A 25,129-nucleotide genomic window follows, 5' to 3' on the forward strand; every position below is an offset into this window, starting at 1 on the left:
CTGCGGTAGCAACGAAACAGTGAGCCCAGAGGCTTTTAGCCCAAGCAGATTTCATCACACAGCTGTGGGAAACAGGCTCACTCCAGGAGCACAAAGCAAAACAAGAGTGTACTGCACATTTCTCTTTACCCTGGCAAAGGTGCAAAGCCACTTACCGCTGGCAGCTGGACACAGTTGGAGCTGACATCATACTCAATGTACGCCACTTCCGTCCCGTCTTCTGACTTCCCATCTCTCATGTAGCACACATCCCTCGTCCAGTTGGTCAAGCGGTCCACCTCCTCCATGGCATAGATGCAGAGCGCAGACTCCTCGCTCAGTTTGCCTGAAGAAGCCTGCCAGGCAGAGAAGGTTGCAAACAGCACCTCCCCATCAGTGTCCAGCTGCCCCTGGGCCAGGTCCTTCCCCGGCTGGGTGACGTAGGCCGCTTGCAGGAGGCTGTAAGTATTGGTTTTGCTCTGGCAGAGCAGAGGTAACTCCACGTACGAGTAATAATGAGAGTCATCCAAGCAGATTCGCGAGATGTAGGTCTTGTACTCGCGTGACTGAGACTTGAGGTCTCGGCGGTAGAAGAGGAAATAGACACTCGAGCGGTAAGTGAAGGACTTAATGAAGTGGTGGTTGTACTCAGAGAGCCGCCCCACTGCCAGCTTGGCTGTTTCTTCGTAGGAGAAAATAGAGTGAGAGTCCGTTGCTTGAACATCGCTGCCGTGGGCCCTGAGATTTCGGGTTGTAATGGGAGGAATCCCTCCTCCAACTCCTCGGCTAGTGTATCCCCGTCCCACAAACAGCAAGGGGACCTCGTCCTTCGAGTAGGCTACGAGTCCCACGGTGGTGATATTGGGGTCATTGGCAGCAACATACTGAGTGTCACCGGGGCTCTCTGGTCGGAAGAGAACATGGTCAATGGAGGTGAGGCTCCTCTTCTCACAGATGCCCTGGTGCACGCTGCCACACACAATCAGCTCCTTCTGCACTGAGTTCACCAGAAGCAGCTTGTTGTGATTGTCAGTATGGTGTGCTTGAGGGCACTCCAGCTTTGAGACTGGGGGCAGACAATCTTTGCTGTCCAAAACTGGTCCAGTTTGAACCATGTTCTCCATCAGCAGGTCGGATGTCAGCTGAAAGAGAAAGTTGGTAGCCCCCAGGTAAATGGTCCCTGATTCTAAGTCCATGGACAGATGGAGGAATTTTGTAGCGTTGCGTGAGAACGTGACATACTGCAGTCCCCTTGGAATTGCCACTCCCAAGAAACAGAGAACAGGAAGGAGGAACGTTCCCAGAGGCATGGTAAACACTCTGCAAGAGAGGAAAAGGTGTTATCACCACCCTGAAGCCAGAAATGAAGATTAATACACATCACAATCCTCCAACAACACTCTTAGGAAAGGTGGGCAAAGAGGACAGGGATAACCAGAAGGGAACTAGACACACAGTCAACATGGGGTGTTTGTGGAGAAGAAAAGAACTTGCAAACAAACAAAATCCAGAAAGACACCGTATGATAGAATCTATTTGATCATCAAGATGAGAGGCACAGCATCTTCAGGAGAAGCTGGATTACTGTGAATAATGCTCTACAAGTCTCTCCCAGAGCCTGCTGGGGTGTACTGGGAGAGTTCCCTTCAAAAGCCCAGGACTGATGCTGAACGTACTGAGTGGGCAGTACAAAGCTGTCATCAGTTCAGGGATGTAACCCAGAGAGGAAGATCCTACCTACGCTGCAACAAAATACATTTCAAATACTGAACTTAAATCACTATTCTTGTAATACCAGAAAGCAGGAGACTCGTTTAACCAGACTCCTGAACAACTCTTTCCAATGATGCTATGTTGGAAGCTCTCCAGGACAGGACCACATTCCAACAACATCCAGTACATCACATACGTTGCTAATGAGCAACACCGCAGTAAAACAAACCACCATCCAAGACAAACAAAACCTGCAGGACCATTGTTTAAATAAGCTGTAGCTAGGATCCAACTCAGAGGAAACTTAACAACCCTTTTGTTCTGTATTTGACATAAAGTGAAGTTTGTATTTCAAAAAAATCGCCACAATCCTTCCTCTTTCTTTCCATCACATGGCCATCAACAGCCTCCTTTGGGTCTATCACTGTATCATCAATGTTTCATAAGGGACCTTCCCATGCCGTTGTTGAGCACGGCCCACACAAGCAGGCCTGCTCTGTCCCAGTGCCAGGATGAGGCCTCCAGAGCAGCACCTGCAGCAGCTCCCAGTCACCCATGCAATGTGGGCACTGCACAGACCTGGGGAAGTGTTTCTCTTCAGAGTACCCTTGATTCAATCCCTCTAAACACCCACCACAACCCACCCAAGCTACATCACAGCTGGGAACAACTGTTCTCCATGGCAAGGAGAGAATGCAGTAATAAGTACCTGCAACGTGAAGATTACCAATTGGGCACAAAGAAAGGACAACAGCATCAAATACTCAGAACCTACAAGAAGTAGGATTTGAAGCAGGCTGTGATATAGCTCTGAATCTACTCCCTGCCCCCACCTCCCTCTCCAAGACAAGGCATCAAAGCTACACAAAGCTGGGCTGCAGGGTGCAGAGCCAAGGCGTGCACAGCCTCCTCCAGAACTGCCCCATAGGCTGCCGTGCTCATTTTGGCAACTCAGCTCTTCAGGAGTGATGTTAATTCTAGAGTTAAAGCTAAGAAAACTCATCCCTTCCCTCCTACAGCCTCAGCCCTTGGGGATCTTCAGGGTAAGCTCCAAGTTCTGAGTTAGAAGTGCTTAAAAGCACAGAGGTGTAAAAGATCTGCAGCACTTCAAGCACATACAGCAGGACTTGGTGACTTATCCGATTTAGGTCACAAACTGCTCACCATACAAACTGCCTTTCACTAGTTCTGTACAACTTCCAGCACATGGCATGCAGAAAACACAACAACAATGGTGAAAACAGTAGCTGTAAGACTCTGGTTCCATCTTGTTTCACTGCTTTTGCAGGAAAAAAAAACACCACGAAAATCTGCTTTCCAGCTCCTTTGTCAGTTAAACAGGCATCTTTGCTCTACCAAAAGACCAGCTGAGAGGATTAGTCTATTTGGGAAATCCAGCGGATGGAAGGTATTATAAACACAATACGTTATTAAATATAGGCTTTGTGAAGCTCTGGATAGGCTCCACTTCACACGGTTATTGTAGGTAAGCAGGCAGTGCTGTCAGGAAATACCCACACGTGGGAATTCTGGCACCAGGCTGGCAATTTCCCCAAGCACACAGCCACCAACTCACACCACACCAACAGGACATTTAGCCTACGTGCACACTGGAGCTTCAGTTCACGCCAATAATGAATGCTTAGTGCTTTCTGCTTCAGTGCAGCTGATGCACTCTGCTTCACTCACAGCCAGCCATGCAGTCTCTTGCCAGGGTGCTGAGAGAGTCCTGGGGCTTGACAGAGGTCCTCATTACAGCAGAGATTGTATCTGTGAAGTGATGAGGGATCTCTGCAAGCTCAGCCAGCAGATATACAGACTGAAGGACAGATCTCTAACTTAACTGGATCACCTCCAGTTCACATTAACATTTCACCCAAGATGCAACACGAATTGTTTTTATGCCCTTTCGCTGTTTTTATTGGAGAATACTTTATTCAAGGAACTCCTGAACCACATGACTGCTTGGTACCCCCTGCACAGCCATCATGCAGCTGTCACGATGGCTGCACATCTCTGCCTCAGTTTCAAAGCTTTATATGCCTGGAAACAAAACAATACACTGATGGCCATCCACCAGCAGGAGCTTGACTACATTGCAACAGAGCCACACCAACATGGAGAAGAGAGTCTTGTGATTCTCAGCTGCCTCCAGATCAAAGACATCACACTGCACCACTTACAAGAATCTGTAATCTTCTTTCTAGCTAAAGCAACCTTCCTATGCCAGCCAGCAATTATACAGTACATCCAGTATGTGTCTTTGGAATTCATGAATTCTGAAATGCTGGTTTCCTGGCTACAGGTCATGCCTATGAGTTACAAGACTTCTGCTCACCACTTATCATCACTGACAACTGCTGGGGCAGAGCTAACATCCATACCACCAGCAGCTGAATTTGAAGTTCAGTGCATGACACCACTGCAGCATACAGCCTCTTCCCAAGCTCTGATCTGTAGCTGAACCCATCGCCAGCATTCCACAGGAAGCATTTTACACACTTCAGCACCTGTCCTGGAGGAGAGATGGAAAGCCAACTCACCCTACGTTCCAGCAGACCACAACCAAAAGCAGATCCTGCTGCGGTCAGAGCTCTGTCCTGAAGCCATTATTTCACTTGCCAATATCCCTCTAGAAGTAGCTTTAGTAAGAGCTATTCCTACCACAGGTCTCCAGGTAAAAAGCCAGTATCCAGCCTTGATGGCTCGGGAAGATGCAAACATCAGGAAGGGTGATAAGGTGTGCTCTGTGAGCCAGCCCTCCTCACCGAGCGATGGGTGAAGGCCCAACACAGCGCTCTTTGTTCTTTGCTGCACAGCCATTAGCGGATGAACTCGCATTTACCGCTCAGTGAACAAACATATACATTAGAAACAAACCCGAGTGCGTGGCTACCGGTGGTTAGAAGCATTCCCATCCTACCTGAAAATGGAGAGGAAAAAGGCCAGCAGTGCCTTTTGATTCAATTTTCCCAATTATTTCTCAAGCACAAGCATCGCTGCCTCTGTTTCTCGCTCTTGGGTGCAGCCCATCATGATACGGGAGGACAGGAAGAGGGAGGATAACCTACATTTAAATCTGATAGTTTCATGACAGCCTACACTACTGAGCTCTTTATGGATTTACTGAAGCATTCAGCTTCCTGTGCTTGCTGTTAGCGCACAACACAGCTGTTACAGACAGATTGCACTAAAAGTGTGTAGCCTTTAATTAATTCTGAAGGCAACTGCCACGGCTTAGGGATTCTTTTTAAATATTCAATTTTTTTTGATGAATTCCCCTTAAATAGGAAAATGTACCAGACAATGCCCCGAACATTGGCTTTAACGCACTGAAAAATATTAATATCCAAATTACACTTCTGGGTTTCATTTATTTAATCTGGATCACAACAGAAGGACTGCAGGATTAGTCAGTTCTGCCACAGAACACTTATATGGCATCCACAAAACAACCACAGTAACGTGGGAGCGACAGCACTATTTTATTACTTGGAAATCGGAGTAAGACAGCATCTTCTGTAGCACTATTTTTACCTCTGACCTCACATATCCCTCTCAAAGACTTGACTCATTCATTAAAGAAACAAGAGCTCTCTTGGGCACTTTTCAGCATATCAGTATGTAAAGATTATTTCTATCCTTGCAAATTATCTCTCTGATATCCTAACTCCTTCCAAAGAGGGGAGGTCAGACAGTGCTGCAGCCTCTGAGTTGTCCTTCATACTGGTTACCAATCCCAGCAGAATTGGAAAAATTGGGCCCCTGATATTTGCATCTGCAACTCCCACTGCACTGTTCACAGATCCACCCATGGGGAGGCCCCACAAGACACAAAAATTAAAAGCATAATTCTTCAAGCTGCACAACGACCCCTGGGCTCCAGCACGTCTGAGTCAGGCAGTGTCAGCAACAACACCAGCGCTGTGTTTTCTGCACAAAAGCCCTGACTTGCAGCCCCCCTTCTAAGTTTCATATGCTCAACAGAGACCTGCTGTTTTCCACCATGGAGGATGACATTCCCATTAAATAAATACATCTCTTCTGGAGTCTTATTTACTACAACCAGGCCAGTTCCCTGCTGCTCTGTTTAAGAACACTTGCAGAGATGAACACAAACCTCTGTTTTCCAAATAAAATCAACACTGAGGAGAATCCCCTGTCCAGCACATCCCATCAGAGCAGGGCTGACGCAGACAAGGCAGCTCTGTTAGGCCAGCTGTGAGCAACACCAAAGCTGAGGTTAAAATAACTAGAAAACTCCAAAGACAAAACAGAAAATGTGAAGTGGCAGAAGGCAGCACACTTTCAGGCTACAGAATTAACAGCATTAGTAGATAAACACTTGAGCAAATGATGTTTGCTAAACCCTTGATAATTACTGCTGTCTGTTGGAACATGGGTACTTCTCAGGCTGGAAGATGTTGTACAAAAACAATGTTACACACACACTGTATCACAGAATTAAGTCCTATGAGACTTACAGACCATCTGCTCCAACCCCCCTGCAGTGAACAGGGACCCCCACTGCTCCATCAGGTGCTCAGAGCCCATCCAGCCTCACCCTGGCTGTCTGCATGCATGGGGCACCGCCACCTCTGTGCAACCTGAGCCAGCGCCAATCCAGCATCTTCTCTACTTTTTGATACCACTAACATTTTAGTGATACTTTTGTTAGGTTTCCTTGGAAAAACTGAGTAAGTGCTTCTACTCCCTGTAGGCTGCACCAAGTATTAATTTTAGCTATACCAGAATTAATTGATGGGAGCGGACAGGCATTTCCTCTAACACCTCAAGCACATCCAATTTTTCCTCTTGAGCATACTAAGATATGCTACAGCCAACAGTTTGAACTTCCAGTACCAGTGGCTAATGAAGAGTTAATGTTTAACACAGCTAAATCGTGAATTGAACTACATAAACATTTACAAGGAACAGAAAGCATCACAAGCTGCTTGCAGTTCAGTTTTCTCCATAGCCACTGCATAATTTTAAGCTTTTCACTGAGCCCAATTTCCAAACACCGACAGAAAGAGAACTCAAGTATCACATTCTATATGCATTTTAAAAAGCGGAAAATCAAGTCAGCTATTAGCTTCCTGTTATTTCAGCACAACAAAAGGCTAATTTTCTGCCCACATTATGCATTTGAAGATTTGAATCCTTCAGGATCAGCTCCAGCTTGCTGTGCGATCGAGCCAAAGAACACCAGCAAGCAATTCCTCCCTTCAGTCTCTGAGCTCCTGACTAAACCAACATATCCCAGTGAAAGCAGGATTTCTTCCTAGGGCTCCTAAGTTAAAGAAACTACCACCTTAACCCTACAGGCACTTCCCCAAGGGTATTTAACCCCAGTAAGTTGCCTTGTCATTTCATTTAACTTTGCTCATCTCAGTACTTTCAGTCAAAGAAGCTTCCAGTCACTTTTTGCATGAACAGTTCCAAAACTAATCCTTCTTAATCCTCCTTGGGCAAGAAGATAAGGACAGCTATTCTAAGTCAGACAGAAGTCCACCTACACAGAAATCCTGTCTCCAGCAACAGACAATAAGAAATGCCTAAGGAGAAGTGTGAAGGCAGACAAGCACCAGGCAATCATTCCAGCTTCAGGCCTTCAGGATGGATACAGTAGATGATCTGAACTTCTTCAGACAGAATTTCTCTTGTAGCACTTCCAGCCTTTCTGAAGAAAAAGTGAAACAACGTACCTGACTCAGATTCACAGCCTGACCCAGACATGCTATCACAGAGCAAATGTTGTCTTTAACCCCCAGCACATTTACCTACCCAAGAACCTCTTGCTCTCCCACCCAGCTGTCACATCAGATGCCAACACCGGGTCCACCCAAATACCAGCTGAGCCTCAAACACTCTTCCAGGCAATTAAATTAAAAAAAAAAAAGTCTCCAGTTCTCTAGGTCCCAATGTGTAGAGGAGTTCCAGGAAACCCAGATAAGCTTAATTTAGCTGTGACAGAATCCTTCTGGGAGAGCAGAGCTCACTTAAAGTTACCCATCTGATCCAGCCTGCTGAGCAAACCCACCATTTCTGTACAAATCCAGGCAAATCTAAATCCATCATCCTGCAGAAGTAAGCTCATTTACAGAACTTCAGGCAGAGAATCATTGAAATACAGGGTAATACGGGAGCAGAGAGAAAGTCTTGTAGTACCCAGGAAATTCCAAGAGCACATTTCCAATTTCCAGTTAATTGAGATCCAAGAGACAGCTTTTTAATCTGTTTAATATGAATTAAACTGACTTTGAAAGAACTGTCAGCTAAGGCTCTTGGAAAAAAAAAAAAGATAAGCTTTTGTGGAATTACAGTCCCTATCATGATTTAATAAGTAGTTAAAAGACAGGAAATCATAAGTGGAAGAGTTTCCCAAGGGAGGAAGGTTATCAGAGAGATCTGCCAAGAATTCATTCTGCAACCTGTGCTGTTCAGTATATTCATAAGACGATCTACAAAGTGGAATAGGCCTGGAACTGGCAGAGCTTACTGAGAATAAAATTATTCAGCACAATTAAATACAGAGGAGACTGCAAAAAGTTACCAAACTCATGCACTCCTAAGTAACTACACAGTATCTTGCATGTCAATTAATACCAAGAGTAACACAAAATATCCTAATTACGTAAGCATACGAGGACCCAAATTAGCTGTTATCACTCATGAAAACTTTGGAAACTTGGTATGTCAGATCAGCATTTAGCATCAAGCAAAAAAGGGAAATACAGCCTTTGGCGTGATTAGGAAAGGAAACACATCACCATTTTGTTGTTGAATGCTGCAGGCAGTTCTGGTTCTGCTTCCCACATCTGAAAAAGGAGACTGAATGACAAAAAGGACAACAAAGATGATCAAAAGCATGGGACAGCTTCCATATAAGGAGAGACTGAGCAAAGCAGGACTTCAGATGGACAAAGAGGCAATCAGGACAAGATAGGGAAAACTCGAGAGATCTGAGACACAACAAATAGAAGTGGGATGTGAAATGCGGAATAACTGATGACCACTTGTATCAGTGCAGAAAAACAGAGCACTGACAAGGTTAAACGTCTTTTCTAAACTTTTCTAAGTCAGTTCAAGGGTAATTTTCACTGGATGTAAAAATATTTTATATAACGTTTTAAGTGCACAATTAAATTGTAGAGCTCACCGCTGTGGGATGCCATGGAGACTAGAAACAAAAACAAGTTAAAAGGGGTTATAAAAATGAATGTAGTCAGGATCTGATAATCAGATTCAGCTCCAAGCCAAGGAGGGCCCTAAACTGGTGACAGCCATAAGCTGGGAGCATCAAATGGAGAGGAGGAGAAGAGAACATAAATAAATCACATCGCACATGCCCCATCTCTTACAGTACTCATTAAGCATCTGCTTCTGGCTATTGTCAAAGGCAGGATACTGAGCTAGACAGCGCTCTGCAATTTGCCTCAGGAGGACAGTTATATTTAAACTTCCTATTTTAATGGTACATTTATAGATTTTATTTACTTTTAAATATTAGGAATGTAACTTTAGCCCTTCTTAATCGCATAATAGGAAGCTGGAAGCCTAACCTCATCGACTATTTCTCGAGGCATTATCTGTCCTATTAGCATTTAGATACCATCTAGCTGAATCCCGGCAGCGCCGCACAAAGCTAACGCTCAGCACAGCAGCAGAGCAGAGCATCCCCCTCTGCAGCCTGGGAGCCCCAAGCAGAGGTCCGAGCTGTGCTGCACAGCAGTGGCACAGCTGTGGGTTTAAAGCACAAGCAGCCCCATCCCAGACCAGCTCTCCCCTGTTTGCTACACGCCTGATGGAAGCTCCTTGCTCAGCAGCCGAGTGAACAACACAGAGAACACAAATGCTGTACGTATAGGGCTGGGTAGTGTTTAACAGAGCTGCTATTGGGAAAAGTAGGTCAGGAGCATCCGTTCTGCCCAGAGAGAAAGGAAACTGAAGCACACCAGACTGTTTGGCTAGGTATTACAGAAATCCTTCGCCGGGGATTTCATCACTACTTCAAACAGGCGTGATTCATGTGTTACCGGCCTCCACCTCCAGGAAGGCACGCCTTCCCACTGCACCGCCTGCCCTGTCATTAGGGGCACCTCTCCCAGCCCCAGACAAAATCCCTCCTGCTCTCAGCTTTGGCTCCACAGTGCTGCTAGGGAAGCTGGAGTCCCGCGTTAGCTGCATCACTGAATTCACAAGACACAGCACGTGCCTCCCAGGGGCCAACACCGGGACCCCCCACACCCCATGGCGAGAGCCACACTGTCCTGCGTACAGCCAGGGTTCTTATCTTGGGACAACCTTGCAAGGGAGGAAAGGAACTTCAAATGCCCTTCAAACCTGCTTCCTTCCTGTGGGGGATCTGTGCTGCCTTCAGTAGAGCCAATGGTAACCATCTCCAGAAGGACAACCCACAGTGATCAACTGTAGCAGCTCTCCAGCACATCCCTGGTGCTTCCTGCATAAGCAGTGGCAGCTCCCAGTTACTCCAGCTCCAGAACTCCGGAGAAATTGGGAACAGACAGCTAAGAGAGTTTTCCCTGTCCTCTGCCTTACTGGGCTGGCAGGTAGCTCCAAATACCCAACACAGGTAGGCTTCACTGTTCTTCATTACATTTCACACAGCATCTTGCCTTGATTTCATCTCTGTGAAATGATGCAGGCTCCACACTTACACCACAAGAGAAAACCACGGTCTCTGTGCCAGCAGCAGCCCTGCAAGACTGCAGGATGGAAGAGAGACCAGAGGGCCCTATTGCACAAGGAGCTCCTGCTAGCAGCATTACAGGCCACAAGCAAGCACGCAAGGACTGCATCCCGAAGTCCACCATCCCCTTGTCAAGAAGCAAATCAGAGTCCTTACATAATGCAGCCTGCTTCAAATTAACCTTTTCACTCTGAAAACACAGAGCAGCATAGCTCAGCACCTCAGGAGTCTTCAAATTGTTTAGCACCACTACAGCTCTATGAAGAATTAATGCACTCGAGGCAGGGAGGGATTAATTCTTCTCCATGGAGTTTTCCTTCATTTCAAATAAGATTCATTCTTCTGCCTTCTCCAGTAACTCTCCAGAGAGCACACAGCAGTTTGACCATCTTCCCCCATCACTCCAACAGCGTCAGTAGTTCTGGTTACAGCCATGAATACAGTCAGTAATATGCAAATAAATTTAATGCAATGCAACCGCACGAGTTGCATTTATCTCCTCCCGCCCAGAAGAGACAGCGAAATCAACAGAATTCCACACCACCACCACAATCTGCTTGTGGTTTGCCTTCAAACCAAGCTGGTTACATTCTATCTTGTATTACTCAACTCATTTTATCAGAAATGAAGCTTTAATCAATTAATCTTCCATAAATTAGTACTTAAGCCTGGGAGACTATCAGCAGTCAGCTATGAACTATTCGGCTCAATATTCTGGTAATTAGGTTACACAGGTCTGCTAGGTAACAATCTGAGCTGGATGTTTTCTGCCACCTTCACAACTCAATATCAAAGCTTCTGTAAGGCCAAAATCAGAAAGCAGAGCACCAAGCAGTTCAAAAAGCCTGAGCAACTTCCCAAGTTGCTCATAACACATAGAAAACACAGGAGTTCCCAGGCTTCCACTGCAGAAGAGTGAACAAGATGCAGACTTGAAAGCCAGGATCAACTTCACACAGTCTCAACAGCTCCGAGCAACCACCTTCCTACACAGACTGAGACCACTGCTATCCAGCATTTCCTAATTTAGCCCAGGACAGAGCATTGGTACATGAACTGAAGAGCTCTCAAGGTGTCTGTGGTCAAGGAACCAGAAGGCTAAAGGCTAGCAGCAGTGATGCAATGTGCTCTTCTGCCCTACCATCACAGCCCTACACCCCAGCCATTGTCCAGACGTGGAAGTTCTCGTTTCAGCAATAAAATTCAGAGCACCAGACTGCATATAGAGGTAGGACTACTGCAGCCCATGCGCCATCAGTCAATGCTTTTCCTTCATACTTCTATGGGTCGATAGGCTAGAGGGGTGAAAGCGTGCAGTAAGAAAATTGAGTGGCAAAAGAAGCAGAAGGCCAGGATGCTGCAGGATATGGTAGGTGGAGAAATAAACCGTCTGGAGCAAGAGTTCTGCAGTCACTTTGTTAACATGTAGTCATGCAGACGGGTCCTCACACCTTATCCAGAATAAGGAATTTTAATTACAAGGCAAAATTCACCTACCATGGCTTTGTAATGTGAGCTTCTGTTCTTATCTGCATTCAAATTGACGACATCCTAACTTTCTCTCGTAAGCAGTCCTGTTCAGAGCTGAAAAAGGTTTTTTGGTGCTGTCCTAGGAGCTCTGTGGTTCAGAACCGGTTACCTCTTCAAGGCAGCCATGAATTTTAAAGACTTTTTGGTTGAGACTGTTCTCCATCTGGTTTGCAATCCACCTACCTGCGCCGTCTGACACCCACTAGCTGGACAGGACTGACTGGCTCTTCCTTCTGCCTTTCAGGGAAACCCAGATCTTCACCCTAGGGACACAGAGATGCACTAACAAGTCTGTTGCATAAACTGCAACACTAGTCTGGAAATGCAAGCTCCTACGAGCAGGCACTGCAGCCAGTATAACTGGCTGACTGTTGGTATTTCAAGAGTTCTATCTTGCCAGGATGTCCCCTGGGCTAAATCACCCAGGAAACAGGAAAACCAGATTTACAGTAGTTTGTTAGGAACAGCAGAGTTTAGATGCAACATGTCGTGGTCATAATGTAAGTCTACCAAAAGGGAACAAAACTTAATGTAGTCCAGCAAAGGACACATCAAGAAAGTGAAAAATATTTGCAAATAAATGCAAACAATTTTTTGTTAAAGAACAAAAAGAAACAAAGAATTAAAAAGATCTAAGATGAAGTTGCTCTCTTTAACATGTGCATCATTATGAACTGGAAATTGCATTATTGAATAGTTCAGTTGGAAGGGACCTACAAAGGACATCAAGTCCAACTGCCTGACCACCTCAGGGCCAACCACAAGTTAAAGCATATTTCTAACACACAATGGAAATCTGAGCACACGGCTTCTCTGCCAGCCCATGGAGTGACTTCTGCTACAGAACATGGGACTTAGGCACGTTGGTTTCTGCATCTTTGCAAACAGCCTCCAATCTCACCAAATACATGAGCTGAGCTTTGAGTCTTAAGAACCTCCAAAGATCTAAACTGTATATTCTGCTACCAGCCAGCCTTCCATAGCTGTTCCCCAAGGATCACAAGAGCAAAGATACTCAGCAAAGAAGAGAAAAATGGGACGATATGCAACAGTAGAGAGCCTACGGACAAAAGGACAGTCAGGTTGGCATAGCTCTCATCCTACTGAAAGCAAAAGGAAACCTTCAAAGAAACACCTCATCCTGCACTGCATTCTCTGCAGATTTGGGTAAGCGTTTAAAACCAAGTGCAAGGCCAGGCTTGCAAAGGTGAAGCAACTAGAATTGAGCCCTGTCATTTTTAAATGTTTAGACAAGTCCTAAAATAAGATCAGTTTTTTGAGAACTTCTAAAAAGTCTGAACCTACACTCACCATGGCCTATGTGAGTTTGAAAACATTTGGAAAAGAGATTGAATTGTTTAAAGGTCTGCACATCACTCGTTTTAGTTCAAATTAAGTTACAGCACACTACCAAGCAAGAAACACTGTTTAAAGAGGGGAAATCCACACCAAGAAGATTCAGGCAGTAAGCATCAGCAGTAAGACAGTCTCTGTAACTCAGGAAAACATGCAGTATCTTAGGGCAGCAAGGAACAGCACACAGCAAAGGGGAAGGGAAAATGTCAGCTTCCCTGCTTAGAATGCACACCTTCACACCACTCTCCCCAGCTGCAAGTTTCCCAGTATATACTCTCCAAACCCGAGTCAACAGTCTGCAGGCTGTAATATCTCACAGGCAATGCCTCCAGCAAGGCAGAGGTGCACACGGCACATCGCCACCAGCGCAGCAGAAACTCGAGCCACAAGCTGTGCTGGTTTCTGTTTTTACAAGTTTTATTTTTATTTCTCTCCCCCTTCCCAGTTCTGACAAACCAGATTGCAGTTGTTCCAGACCCGGCGATGGCCTGAAGCCGTAAGAATGAAGTAAGCACACAGCAGCTCTGCCTCCCTGAACACTCTCCTTGGTTGCAGTGATGTGCAGCTCAGGAACTTCTTGGGACAGAGGTGGGTTCCGTGCATTTAGGAATCTTCAATAGCTCCTTCTTCTGTGGAACTGCCCTGTGCCCTCAAATACACACAGATGTTTGGCATTCACAACATCCTGTGGCAAGGAGCTTCCCAGGCTACCCGCACACATCAAGGACTGAGTCTTTATTTGTTTTTCAGCCTACTACACCATTCAATGCTTATGCTTCTCCAACACTCCCAGAAGAGGCAAAAAATAGCTGCTGCTCCTCTAATACAGCATTCAACTGCATCTCCTGGCATTCCAGGCCAGGCTGGATGTGGCTCTGGGCAGCCTGGTCTGGTGGGGTTGAAACTAGATGATCATTGTGGTCCTTTTCAACCCAGGCCATTCTATGATTCCATGATGTCCTTCCTCCAGAACAGCGTGCATTTGTCAAAAATTCTCTCTGCATTAGTACTTTGGAAGTACAAACGACATCCTTATTCTTCATCTCACCTACCCTAACGAAGGCTATCCCTTGTACTAGAGGTTGTTTGCTATCTTTATTCTATTACATCTTCTTTATGAATATTTCAATCCATTATTTTTTCCCCTCGACTGCAGGCACAGTATTTAGTGATTTCCTGATGCTACATAAAATTACAGTATCCTTACTGGACCTTGTTCTTCTACAATCACACTTACATATCTGGGTTTGGATACCGTTTTTAAATCACAACTCCTGAAAAATCCTTTGTGATTTTTTCTACAAATGCAGCAATCCATCCTAATTGCTTCCTACATTCTTGATTATCAGATACAAGACTCATTCTCCATATACATGTCTCCTACCAAGCAAACTTTCCTGTCAGGCTGAAACATCTGGCTTTTCCGCCCTTCACCAGTTTCACTATTAGGAGTCAAACAAGCCTTTTTAAGTTACAGGAATGTAGAAGTGTCTCTAGAATTAGAGAAATATAGGTGAGGTCATTAAAACCAAACAATTCAAAAGACAGCCAATGAATTATTTAACATTACAGTGCTTAGTCCTGACAACATTTTTTTTTTATATAAGCCTACCTCACAATTTAAGGCTACTAGGGGCTAGAAGGACCAGTTCACTTCCCAAAGAACCCACAACTGGTTCCAACCAAAGGGGAGAACCCTCCTGCCAAGGTGGTGGGTACCAAACAGCACACAGAGCTCAAATGCTCCTCTAACAAAGCAGAACCCAACCATTCTCATCCCTTCTGCTGCACCCGATGGGTAAAGCACTTGGCTCCCCTTCGAGCTGAGCTTCTAGAACACAGTATGGGAGTGCTGCCTGCATCTTCGGTGACATCAAACCATTCCAGCCCTGCAGTTACACAAAAATTGCACTGAAACATAACAACAGTGTTTATTCTCACACAGACATGGTACAGATATCACCTGCTTTTAGAAGCAAAATGTAGGAACATATTTGTAATTTTGTCCTTCATCCCACTTGGGTATGTGTACACCCGCATTATTTTTATGCTCAGAGAAGCTCAACACTTTTGAAACAAAAACCTTGTTATTACAAGGATTAATAATCAAATGAACAGAGCGTGTGTATCTTGTGAAGAGCAGCTCAGCATGCAGTGGACATCTCAGAAACAGAACTATGAGACAAGATGCAAGATGATCAAGCTATCTGGATCTGTCTTTCACTGAACTGAACAAGGAGTCTGAGGTAGTTATACAGAGGCTTGACACTACAGATGAAGTATGTGTCCTAGAAATACCCAATACCCAACATATCACTATTCTGAGCACTCTGCAGAGCACTGCATACACAACTGCTTGCCAGGCATGGGAAGCAATGAGAAAGGAATGTCTACAGCCGAAATGCAACATCAGTTTCCTCACGGGGAGAAACATGCCCCCTGCCCCAAAAGCAAAGGTTCTTGGCTCTAGCTCTGCCCACAGCACATCAGTTGTATGTTTATCCTTACTCTAAAGAGGAAAAAAAAAAAAGGTGGGACACAAAGTAGGGCAGAAATCACTCCCTACGCTGTTTACAAAGAAGGAGAGCAGAGGAGGGAACAAACAGCACTCTCCTAGGTAACACCGAGCTGCTACTCGTGCTGCACAAGAATGAAGCAGAGCGCGACTTGGATAATAACCGTAACTCACATTCCAGAAGTTAGTTTGTTCAGCCATGATCTTTTGCACTTAAATGGACTAAAAACCATTTCTTCCAGTGCAGTTGTGCTGGGGCACTGTTTCGGTAGGGTCTGGACAGAATCAGCTGGCTATCTCAAAGAATACAATCGCATATATGCAGCATGCAGTCCTCTCTATGGTCTTTTAATTTTATGCACCCTAAAAGCACAGACTCAGAAAAGACTGAATTCAAATCATCTCAAGTACTTACTACTCCTTCCATATTTCAAACAGCTGTGATTTAGTGGTTTTACTTGAACCACCCAGAGCCAGCAAAAAGCCAAGGAAACTCAACTCACCAATCCCTGCACATGTGCTGTATGCACTCGAGATTTATTCACAGAGTCTCCAGATCAAAAAAGGTTTTCATAAAGCCTGCTCTTTAACATTCAAGACTTTAATCTAGCTCCACTACCAAACTGGAATCAAACAAGCTGCAAACACACGGAAGCCTGGGCTAGGGGATGCTTTCTGGCTTTGTTCACTGCTTTTGTTTTTATGGAACCCTCCTGCTGCTACAGCTGCAAGTCCAACAAGCAAAATACTTTCTGATGAAGGGCTCCCATGCTCTCAAGTGATACTAATTTCTTCAGTGCAATAGTCAGTGACTCATCTAAGCCAGCAGCTAGTGTCCAGGTGCCAGGGTTTCCCTCCCCAACCAGAAGTTCATGCAGATCTGCAGATCTCCAGCAGCTCATTCAGTCTGGATCTCTGCTGTACCACCCTCCATGTGATATTCAAATTCCAGTATTCAAATTCCACACTTTCACTCAGAGTGCTCTGCCAGGTGAATGGGAATAGGAGTCACAGCTAGGCAGTTGAACAGCATGCAGTCTGAACAGAGAACTCCAGTTTCAGGAGACATTTCTTCAAGGTCTGCAGCTGTCAACACCACCGAGCTCAGCCAGCACAAAACACCTCACCGTGCTGCAAAGTGACTGACAGCCAGATATGCACATCACCCTGCTCTAGCAGACTGTCTTCAGGTTTAGTCACACTCACCAGCCTACTTCTGGCCACAGAGCATCATCAGAAAGTGGCACAGTTGTTTGTTTCTTTCTGCAGATTAAGCTCATTACCTTGTACAGAGAGTTCTAATTTGCAAGTTACTTTACATTGCAGTAGGGGTGGAACTGTAGCACCAGAGCTGCAGAGAACTAGCAGAGGTATACAGCAGCCCTATGTACACATTGCTGCAGTCCACACATCCCAACAGTCCCCTGGGACAGGGGCTCATGGGGAGGGATGCAGAACCAAGACAAAGATAAGAAAATGGGCAGGCAACCGTTGGAGTTAATAATTGTCTTTACACCAGAGCCCTACAGATCACATCTTCTGAGACAGCCTCTGTCCTTGGCAGGAGCTCCTTGCATAAAAGGAACAAGTGTGCATTCTCACATGCTGCCACTCACTTTCTCCAGGGGACCACATGCCCTGTAAACCCACTTGCCTGCTAACCACAGGTGGTGATGCCCATCAGGTGAACTTATTCATTACACAGCAGCAGCAAGGAGCCGCCTGGCACAACAGTGGCTGCACAAAGGGCCAATGAGGAACACAGAGGAGCCCAGCGTGCTGCAGCAGTCCCTGGGTGTCCCAGTGCTGACCCCCGGCGCGTTTTGCTTACCATCTGGACTCTTGGGAACGTTGAGACACCTTCATTTCTCTTATTGAAGAGTATGCTTCAAGCTGGAAAAAACAACATAACATGAAGTGTAAAGACTCTTTTTCCAATAAATTGAACCTCTGTTGCACTTGACTCCTGCAGTGGCTCCCTTCCCCCTGAGGAGGCAAGGGCTGGCCAGCTGCACAAAGTCCAGGCGGCCCTGGGAAAACAATGGGATCTTTTTCTCGCCAGAACGAGCCTTCCGTTCACCCTTCCAACCACGGCATGGAAGACACCCCCAGTGTGTCTGCAGGGGAGAGGAGTCTGTTGGCATGGCAACAGTACACCCTAACTTCTCGCTAATGAACAGGGATAAAATGTTTTGTTCTCATTAGGAAAAATACAGACACATTCCTGATTGGTGAGTAATGTCTCTGCCTCTGGGAGATTAGCTCAGAGCTGTGCAGCCTGAAACAGCCTCAATTCAGCCCACTGCCGTGTTTCTCTTGAACAGCCATTCTCCAAGGACCGTACGTCTCTCAAGGGCAAAGCCTACAGAGCCTTCTGGACGCTTTGCCTTGGGGCTGAGACAGCTCAAGGCAGGAATAATGAGGGGAAGCTTGACAGAACCAACAGGAGCACGCACAATAGGAACACACCCTCCGTCCCCGCAGGAGCTGGTGCATTCTCACTGCACCTGGGTCCCAAGCCGCTCTTTGTGCTTCCCTGCACCAAGAGCATGCGTCAGCCACATCCCTGCTGCTGGGGGGAAAGGACAGAGCGCAGAGCTGCAGCATGCTGCCAAGCAAAGCTCGGCTGTGTGCAGGCAGCTGGATGAGGACTGCTGCCTAACAGCGTTGGTAGGGTGCTGGTGTTAACCATCAGTGAGATTCAGATGGAGAATCTCTACACGTTTTGGTGTTCACAGCGTATTTATTGTCTCATTGCTAGCTGCTGACTCCTGTGGCCATGCACAAAAAAATTATATATATATTTTTTTTTAAAATCAAGCTTTCATCTTATAGACACTTCCTAGAGCTTCTGCCCTCCAGATACTGGTGCCAGCACAGCCTGTATGAGGACTACAGCAATTCATCTTCTCCAGAGACAATCCGGGGCGGGAGCAAGGCCAGTCAGCCTGGCACAGACTAAACCCCAACCTCCGGCCACACCACGAGCACAGCCCAGCAGAATCAAACCCTGAGCCCAGGGCTTGGCTTGACGCTGCCGCTGGGTTCCACTCACACAGACTGCCTCGGGCTTCAGAGCATTTCCAGGGGCCGGATGGGTGCTCTGACCCTGCTCTCCCTTCTCTCAGACACCTTGGCAGGGTGCGTGCCCACAGGTCACCTCCATCTGCCCACAGGCGGGTCTCACCCAGGGGACACGGCCGAGCGGTGACAACGCAGCAGTCCCTGCCTGGCGGCTCAGCCCTCTCCCAGCCCCACAAAGGCCCGCAGGAGCCTGGTGATGTTTCCCAGCCCCCAGGGGCCCTCCCCCAGCCGTGGCCTCAGCCGTGGGAATGGAGCTCGGCACCCCGAGGTGGGCTCACCCTCAGCCACTGGCAGCACTTAACTCCCTGTGTGCCGACGTGCAGCGCTCTGCCAGCTCCATCAGTGCCGGGACCGTCCCTGGCCCGCTGCCCCCAGCCAACGTGCCCCTGCTGGGGGTGTCCCCTGTGACACGGGTCACAGCTCAGCTGTGGCACAGCTCACAAAGGCTCTCGGTGCACAGAAAGCCTGGGAAGCAGCCCTCGCTCTGGCAGTCGGGCCTTCCCCCGGCGTGTCAGGAGTTAAGTTCGCATTTCCATTCTCCTGACCCGCACCAACGCCGGCTGAATATCGAGCTATTCTTTGCAGCCTGATAAAGCATGAGAAAGCCGAAGGCCTCACACACTCCTCCTTTCCCAGCTTGGCTGCCTGCCCACAAGCTGTCACTCCCTGGCACCGGGGGGCAGGGGGAGCAGAGCAGGCCCAGCCCTCCTCCTACCTTCTGCCCCAGGACCCCAGCCCTGCTGCCTTCCAAGAGCCGCACTGGGGGCCGATGGGCCTCCCAACACAGCGGCTCCCCAGTAGGAACCCAGTGTCTGGGTGGGAGCTCACCCCCAGCACTGTCACACTTGGAGATCTGCTGTTTGCATTGTAGGAAATCGTGGAGAAGGGCTCAGGAGCAGAACCTGATCTGAAGGACTATTTGCTCTTTCACACCCCACTCATGCAAAATTCATTTTTGGTACTGATTCCCACTGCTGCCCCTTCACAGCCCCATCTGACTCTACCTCCTCCACCCCCCCTAGCACTCCCTCCTGTTTTAATGGCTTCGACCATGCAAACAACCTCCCTGTGTCAGAGCGCACCCCCCATTTTTAACACAAAGCAGCACAAGTAAACATGCCCACACCTCAGGGCCAGCAGTGTTCTCCCACTGGCACAACCACAACCCCAGTCTCAGTGCCACAGCTCTGCTGCACGACCACCTGTGCCCCAGGCTCAGTACAGCGCTGCTGGCAGAGTGCTGCTGCCAGGGCCAGGCTGCACACCACCTCTGACCTCTCTCTGCACTTCTGATGGTGCACAGATGCATGGATCCCACCAGGAAAACCATTAGGTTTCTCACTAATTAGGCACCAAGTTTGCTTGGGTCACCAAACCTATCAGAGGGTTTCCTTTGTGATTGTTTGGGTTTTGGTTTTGTTTCCACAAAAGCCGGGATATCCGTCTTCCCTCTTGAAAGCAGACAAGCAAAACAACAAAAACCACACAGCTCCAGGAAGGCCCTTTGCTATCTGCACAGCTGCTTTCACCCCAGACAGAACCAAATCTCAGCAATGCTCATTCAGGGGCTATCAGGAATCACAAGAACCCATATTCGACGGCGTCTTACCAGGCACTCTGTCCAACAACACACTACATATGGCTTTATCCCTTGTGACACACTACCGGTTTCTGTTGCACTTCTGTATGCAAAACCTCTCTGCTACAGCACCTGCAGCTACACAACTGCTACACCAAAGCAATGAACGCACACAGCACCCACAAAACAGCAAGTGTGCAAGCCAAACGCAAACCTCCCTGAGCCCTACAGACACACAGACCATTGAGCTGTGGGAACGCTCGGCCAGCATCACCCTCTGCCACACAGAGCTCTAAACACAAAGCTTAACAGAAACAGTTAACATCCCGAGAGCGGCTCTGTGCCATTAGAGCCCTACATGTAACGTAATCCAGTTAATAACGCCCAGAATAGCACTCCGGAGCCCGGGCACAACCAAGACCTCACTGCCCTGTGCAGATAGCCGCAGCAGTGCTGTTCTCCCTTCTGCAAAATTACCCAGCACCGTACACGGGAGCCAACTGTAACCTGTATTTTACAGAAGCCAGGACACAGGAGAGCAATGTATGCTTTTCAGATGTCTTTTTTTGGCAGCTAAACCAAGCGAGCAGTCTCAGAGCAGCCAGGGGCTGGGAACACTGAGGTTACTCTCTCCCCAGAGCAGACAGGCAGAAGCCCAGCTCAGCCTGAGCTCACTGAGGCTCTTTATGCTCCCATCCAGGGACAGAGGTCACTTGTGGAAGGCCGAACCAGAGCTGGGACTGGGCTGCTGGCTCCGAGAGCCCATCGCCGCTGTTGTTTGGGAGCACCAAAGGGCTGGAGCCCATCCCAATGCCTCTGCTAAAAACATGCCTTTCAGCTCCAAACTCAAATTTGCCTTACATTCCTCATGCTCTGAAGAAAGAAAACCTGCGCACAAGGTCTGCAAAGAAGGCAATCACTTCCTTGCCAAAACATTTAGGCAAATTCTAATTCTTCTGACTCAGGTTTTGGATAAATTCCTACAGCAGAATCATAAAATCATTATGGTTGGAAAAAAAACTCCTATGTTCATCTAGCCCAACCATCCACCTACCACCAACACTGCCCAATAAACCTCATCCTTAAGCACCACATCTACAAATACAGATGAGATCCACCTCTGAGCAGACCCTCCTGCAGTGCAGCCAGGGCTGCAGCCTGCTCACATCTCCTGAGCATCCAGGAGTCACAGCTCTTCAGCTCATTGATTTTCAGGAGGCAGCAGGTCACACTGTCCGGTCTTCAGCTGATGGCAGTTCATGAGCTTCCTGCGCATTGGCTTCAGAACTGCACGTGTTTGAAGAACAGCATCTAGATGCCTTCTGGCAATGTGACTGAGGCAAAGGGTTCTGGAGAGAAATCTACCATTTCCCAGGCTGATACAAATGGACGGGCATCCCACTGCTTCCACTTTTATTCCCCGCCTGTGAAAATGCCAAGGGAGCTGGCTGCTGCAGGAGGGAATGGAAGAGCTGTATGGCCCAACACAGTTACAAGATGCATGCTAAGAAACATCCTACAAGAGGAAACAGAAATAGGTAGCTGAGCAGGTAAAAAGCAGAGTCCTCTGCAAAAAGAGGGCAAACACCACTGCAGAAAGCTCTCTTAATGCCATTTGCTCTTTCTGATCTGCTCTAACCTGAATGCCGCCCCGAGGCAGCGAGAGAAAGCAGCATGCGGTGAGCAGGAAGGGGCTATGCATGGGCATGAGCAGGAAGAGCCTGCGTATGAAGAAGGACATTCTCCCTTCAGCTAAAAAAAGCAGGGCTATTCAGCACAGCTTTGCCTTTCCCCTGCTGCTCGGTTTCCGAGCAGAGCCACCCCACATCCTGCCCCAAGATGGGGCTCCCCAGGGGCTGCTCAGAGGGGAAGAGACAGAGCCAAAAGGGCAAAAGAATCCAGACTGCAAAGGCACCAGTGCCAGCAAGTTCTCCTGAGACTGACAGAGCACGAGGAGAGGCAGGAAGAGAAACTTTGACAAAGCTGTTTCTTAAACCAGCTTTACAGGAATACAGTGAAACAGGGCAGGGCCAGGGCTGAGGGGATATTGAACAAGTTAATAGCTAACCAGCAGAACTGCCAGAGACCACAGCTAGATGAGATTTCAGAGACAGACACCCAATCCAGAACTGTCCTTGAGGGACCCTCTGGGAGCTGTGGTTGCCTCCAAGCTTTCTTCACCGCTGCAATGCAATCACAACCACAGCATTATCCTCACCCCCCTGAAGTCCCTGTTTCTCCAGGATACTCCAAACTGACCATCTTTTCCCTCTTTAGGTGCTGCGACTGATGAGGTCTAAAAGCCTTGTTTCTGGATTTGCACCCAAAGGAACCACTGCCAATAAGCTCAGGCACCATTTCTCATAGAACACTGAGGAGAAGTCTTCCAGCTTCTTGAAAACACGTCTTAGGACAACCCAGGATATTCTTGAATAACTTCTTTGTTCCAAAGTAGAGCTTAGAAAATAAAAAAGGGAGTCTCCCTACTATTGCTCTGCCGTTCAAGACAGTATCATTATCACCTTTCAGATATGTAAGAGACAGCAGCAGCTGAGCTGCGGTAATTAGGAGGAAAGAGATATGCAGGCCTTGTCTCGTGTCTTTCTGTTTAGATGCAGTTTACACGTTGGCACACTTTACACCCTGCAAAGAAAACGTGCCATCTGCATCTGCTCCAGCAGCCCATCCTCCTTTCAGAACTCTTCTAATAGCTCTGGGAAAACAGCACTGCCTCCCTTACCCTGTGTTCTGTCAGGTCAAGACACAGCCACAAAACCATGAATTCTCTTATCTCCAGAAACACTGGCTCTACACGAGTTTCCAAGATATCTGCTTTGAAAAGTTCCCCATTTTGTTTGAGCACCTACCAAATTAAAAGTTGCACTGCTCTCTCCACTTGCAGTGGGGAATGGGATGGGATTGAGCTCATTTAATTCTGTTCACAAGTTCCCTTCCTGAGGAAAGCCAATAACTTTCGGAGAGGCTCTGCAGACTTTGCTCCACTGCTTTGCACGCCAAAGAATGGCTGGTTGGTAATCCTCTTTTCACTCAGTGAGCTCAGACCCAAAGGTTTTCATCCCTCTGAGCTCAGAAATTTCCATTTCCATTTGAGAGAGACATTTTCCTGGCAGTTCTCAAAAGATGCATTCGTAAAATAGGAAACAACCTCAAAGAATGCTAAAGCAAAGGAAGAAAGCTGTACGTTGGGCAGTCTTTCTACTTAAGCCAGGAAAGGAAATTCCTTCCCAGCACCAATGCCCCATAAACGCAGCCCGCTCTGCACCTACCCAGCATTTGGTCAGCCCCAATGCCCAGCCACCCACCCTGCCCTGTGCAAACACCCAGCAGTTTCTGAGGGATTGGTTTCAGATCTGCAAGAAATCAAAGAAAAAGTTCAGACACGCCTGTGTGTGCGCGCCAGACAAGAAAGGAAAATGCAGGCTGTGCTCAGATGGCTGGAAGGGATCACAGAGAGGTGAAGGTATTCCACGGAGCTCACCACTTGTGTTGGTGATTTTTTTTAATTTGTAGTTGTCAGCTTTAGTTGTCTACAAACGTAATTAAAGGTAATTAGAAAAACAAATCCATTGGCATATCTCTATTTGAAAACGCTAAGAAGTCTGCAAACCCAAAGAGATTGAAACTTTTCTTCTTTCAAGTGCAAAGCGCTCGAATGGCCCACAGCCAAGGCGCAGAAAAGAGCCCCAGTCAGTAACTCAGGAATGCCAGCTCTTAGCACTAACCAAAAGCACACAACCCTCTGCTCCTGCAATTTAATGTCATCTCCCACCAAAAAACTCACTTCAAATTGCACTCTTGTAATTCTGTCTATCACCCACCTCCTTGATTCCATGCCAGGCAGCCTAACTGGAGTCGCATTCTGAGTCAGCTGAGCGAGCTGTTTTTCTTACCTTGCTTCGGGGAATTCCTGCTTTGCGTCTCTGTGAAGAGAAATGAAGAGAATGCTACATGCCACATCAGGCAGGATCTCTTCCATCACTCCCCGCTCCTTCAGAAGGGCACTCCTGAGGCATGCCATGCCTTCATAAATCCACATGGCTGCTCCGGGTTTAGCTGGCAGTGGAGGTTCTGCAGGGAAGGCGAACGCCTCCCAGTTAAAGCAAACAGGGCTGCAGAGCCCCTGGGGAGTTCAGGGCTGAGGAGGAACCGGGAAAGGTGGAGAGCAGAAGGCACGTGGCTGACAAATGCCAGCTTGGAGGCAGAAGATGGCCCTGGTTCTGGCCCTGACCTACAAATTCTTTTGCATGGGGATGTTCTTGCCAAAGTGTTTTACGAGAGCAAAAACACAGAGCTTCACTCGGAGGGCAACAACCATCTTGCTCCTGCCATGCTTGGTAGTTTAAGACCAGGCTGTTTCTGTTGAAGCGCAGTTCCTTCAGCATTTAGGATATTCACGTAACAGATCGTACAAAAGATACAGAACAGAAATAGCCCAGCCTGAAACAACTTATAGCTGAACTCTGAAGTAAACGAAGACAAAGGAAACGGCACCGATTGGTGAGGCCAGCAGTCAGCTCAGCAGAACAAGGACACTGCTGTTTCCAGGGGGAAGGGAATCGAGTTTTTTCCTCCCCTTTTAAAGCATATAACAGAAAAGATCCGATGAAGGATTTTCAAAAAGAGTAACGAGGTGGGTTGG

General features: G+C 47.3%; 1 protein-coding gene across 4 annotated transcripts in view; it reads right to left on the minus strand.

Moving 5' to 3' along the window:
• The window catches only part of PLXNB1 (plexin B1), a 67,921-nt gene that overhangs the window by 34,285 nt on the left and 8,507 nt on the right, over nucleotides 1-25,129 (minus strand). The window contains exons 2-4 of one of the 4 annotated variants that reach the window (XM_042880207.1): nucleotides 17,638-17,699; nucleotides 12,119-12,198; nucleotides 156-1,299 (exon numbers count right to left, since the gene is read on the minus strand). In XM_042880207.1, the coding sequence (XP_042736141.1) occupies nucleotides 156-1,299; nucleotides 12,119-12,198; nucleotides 17,638-17,640 (1,227 nt within the window). In that variant the 5' untranslated portion in view covers nucleotides 17,641-17,699. Of the gene's footprint in view, nucleotides 1-155; nucleotides 1,300-7,479; nucleotides 7,566-12,118; nucleotides 12,199-17,637; nucleotides 17,781-25,129 lie in introns of those variants that run through there. The other 3 variants (XM_042880208.1, XM_042880209.1, XM_042880210.1) reach the window with 3 other exon arrangements.

The sequence above is a fragment of the Lagopus leucura genome, unplaced genomic scaffold (assembly GCF_019238085.1).
Source record: "Lagopus leucura isolate 7727_CA_CO unplaced genomic scaffold, USGS_WTPT01 Super-Scaffold_100026, whole genome shotgun sequence".
NCBI classification, from domain to species: Eukaryota; Metazoa; Chordata; class Aves; order Galliformes; family Phasianidae; genus Lagopus; species Lagopus leucura.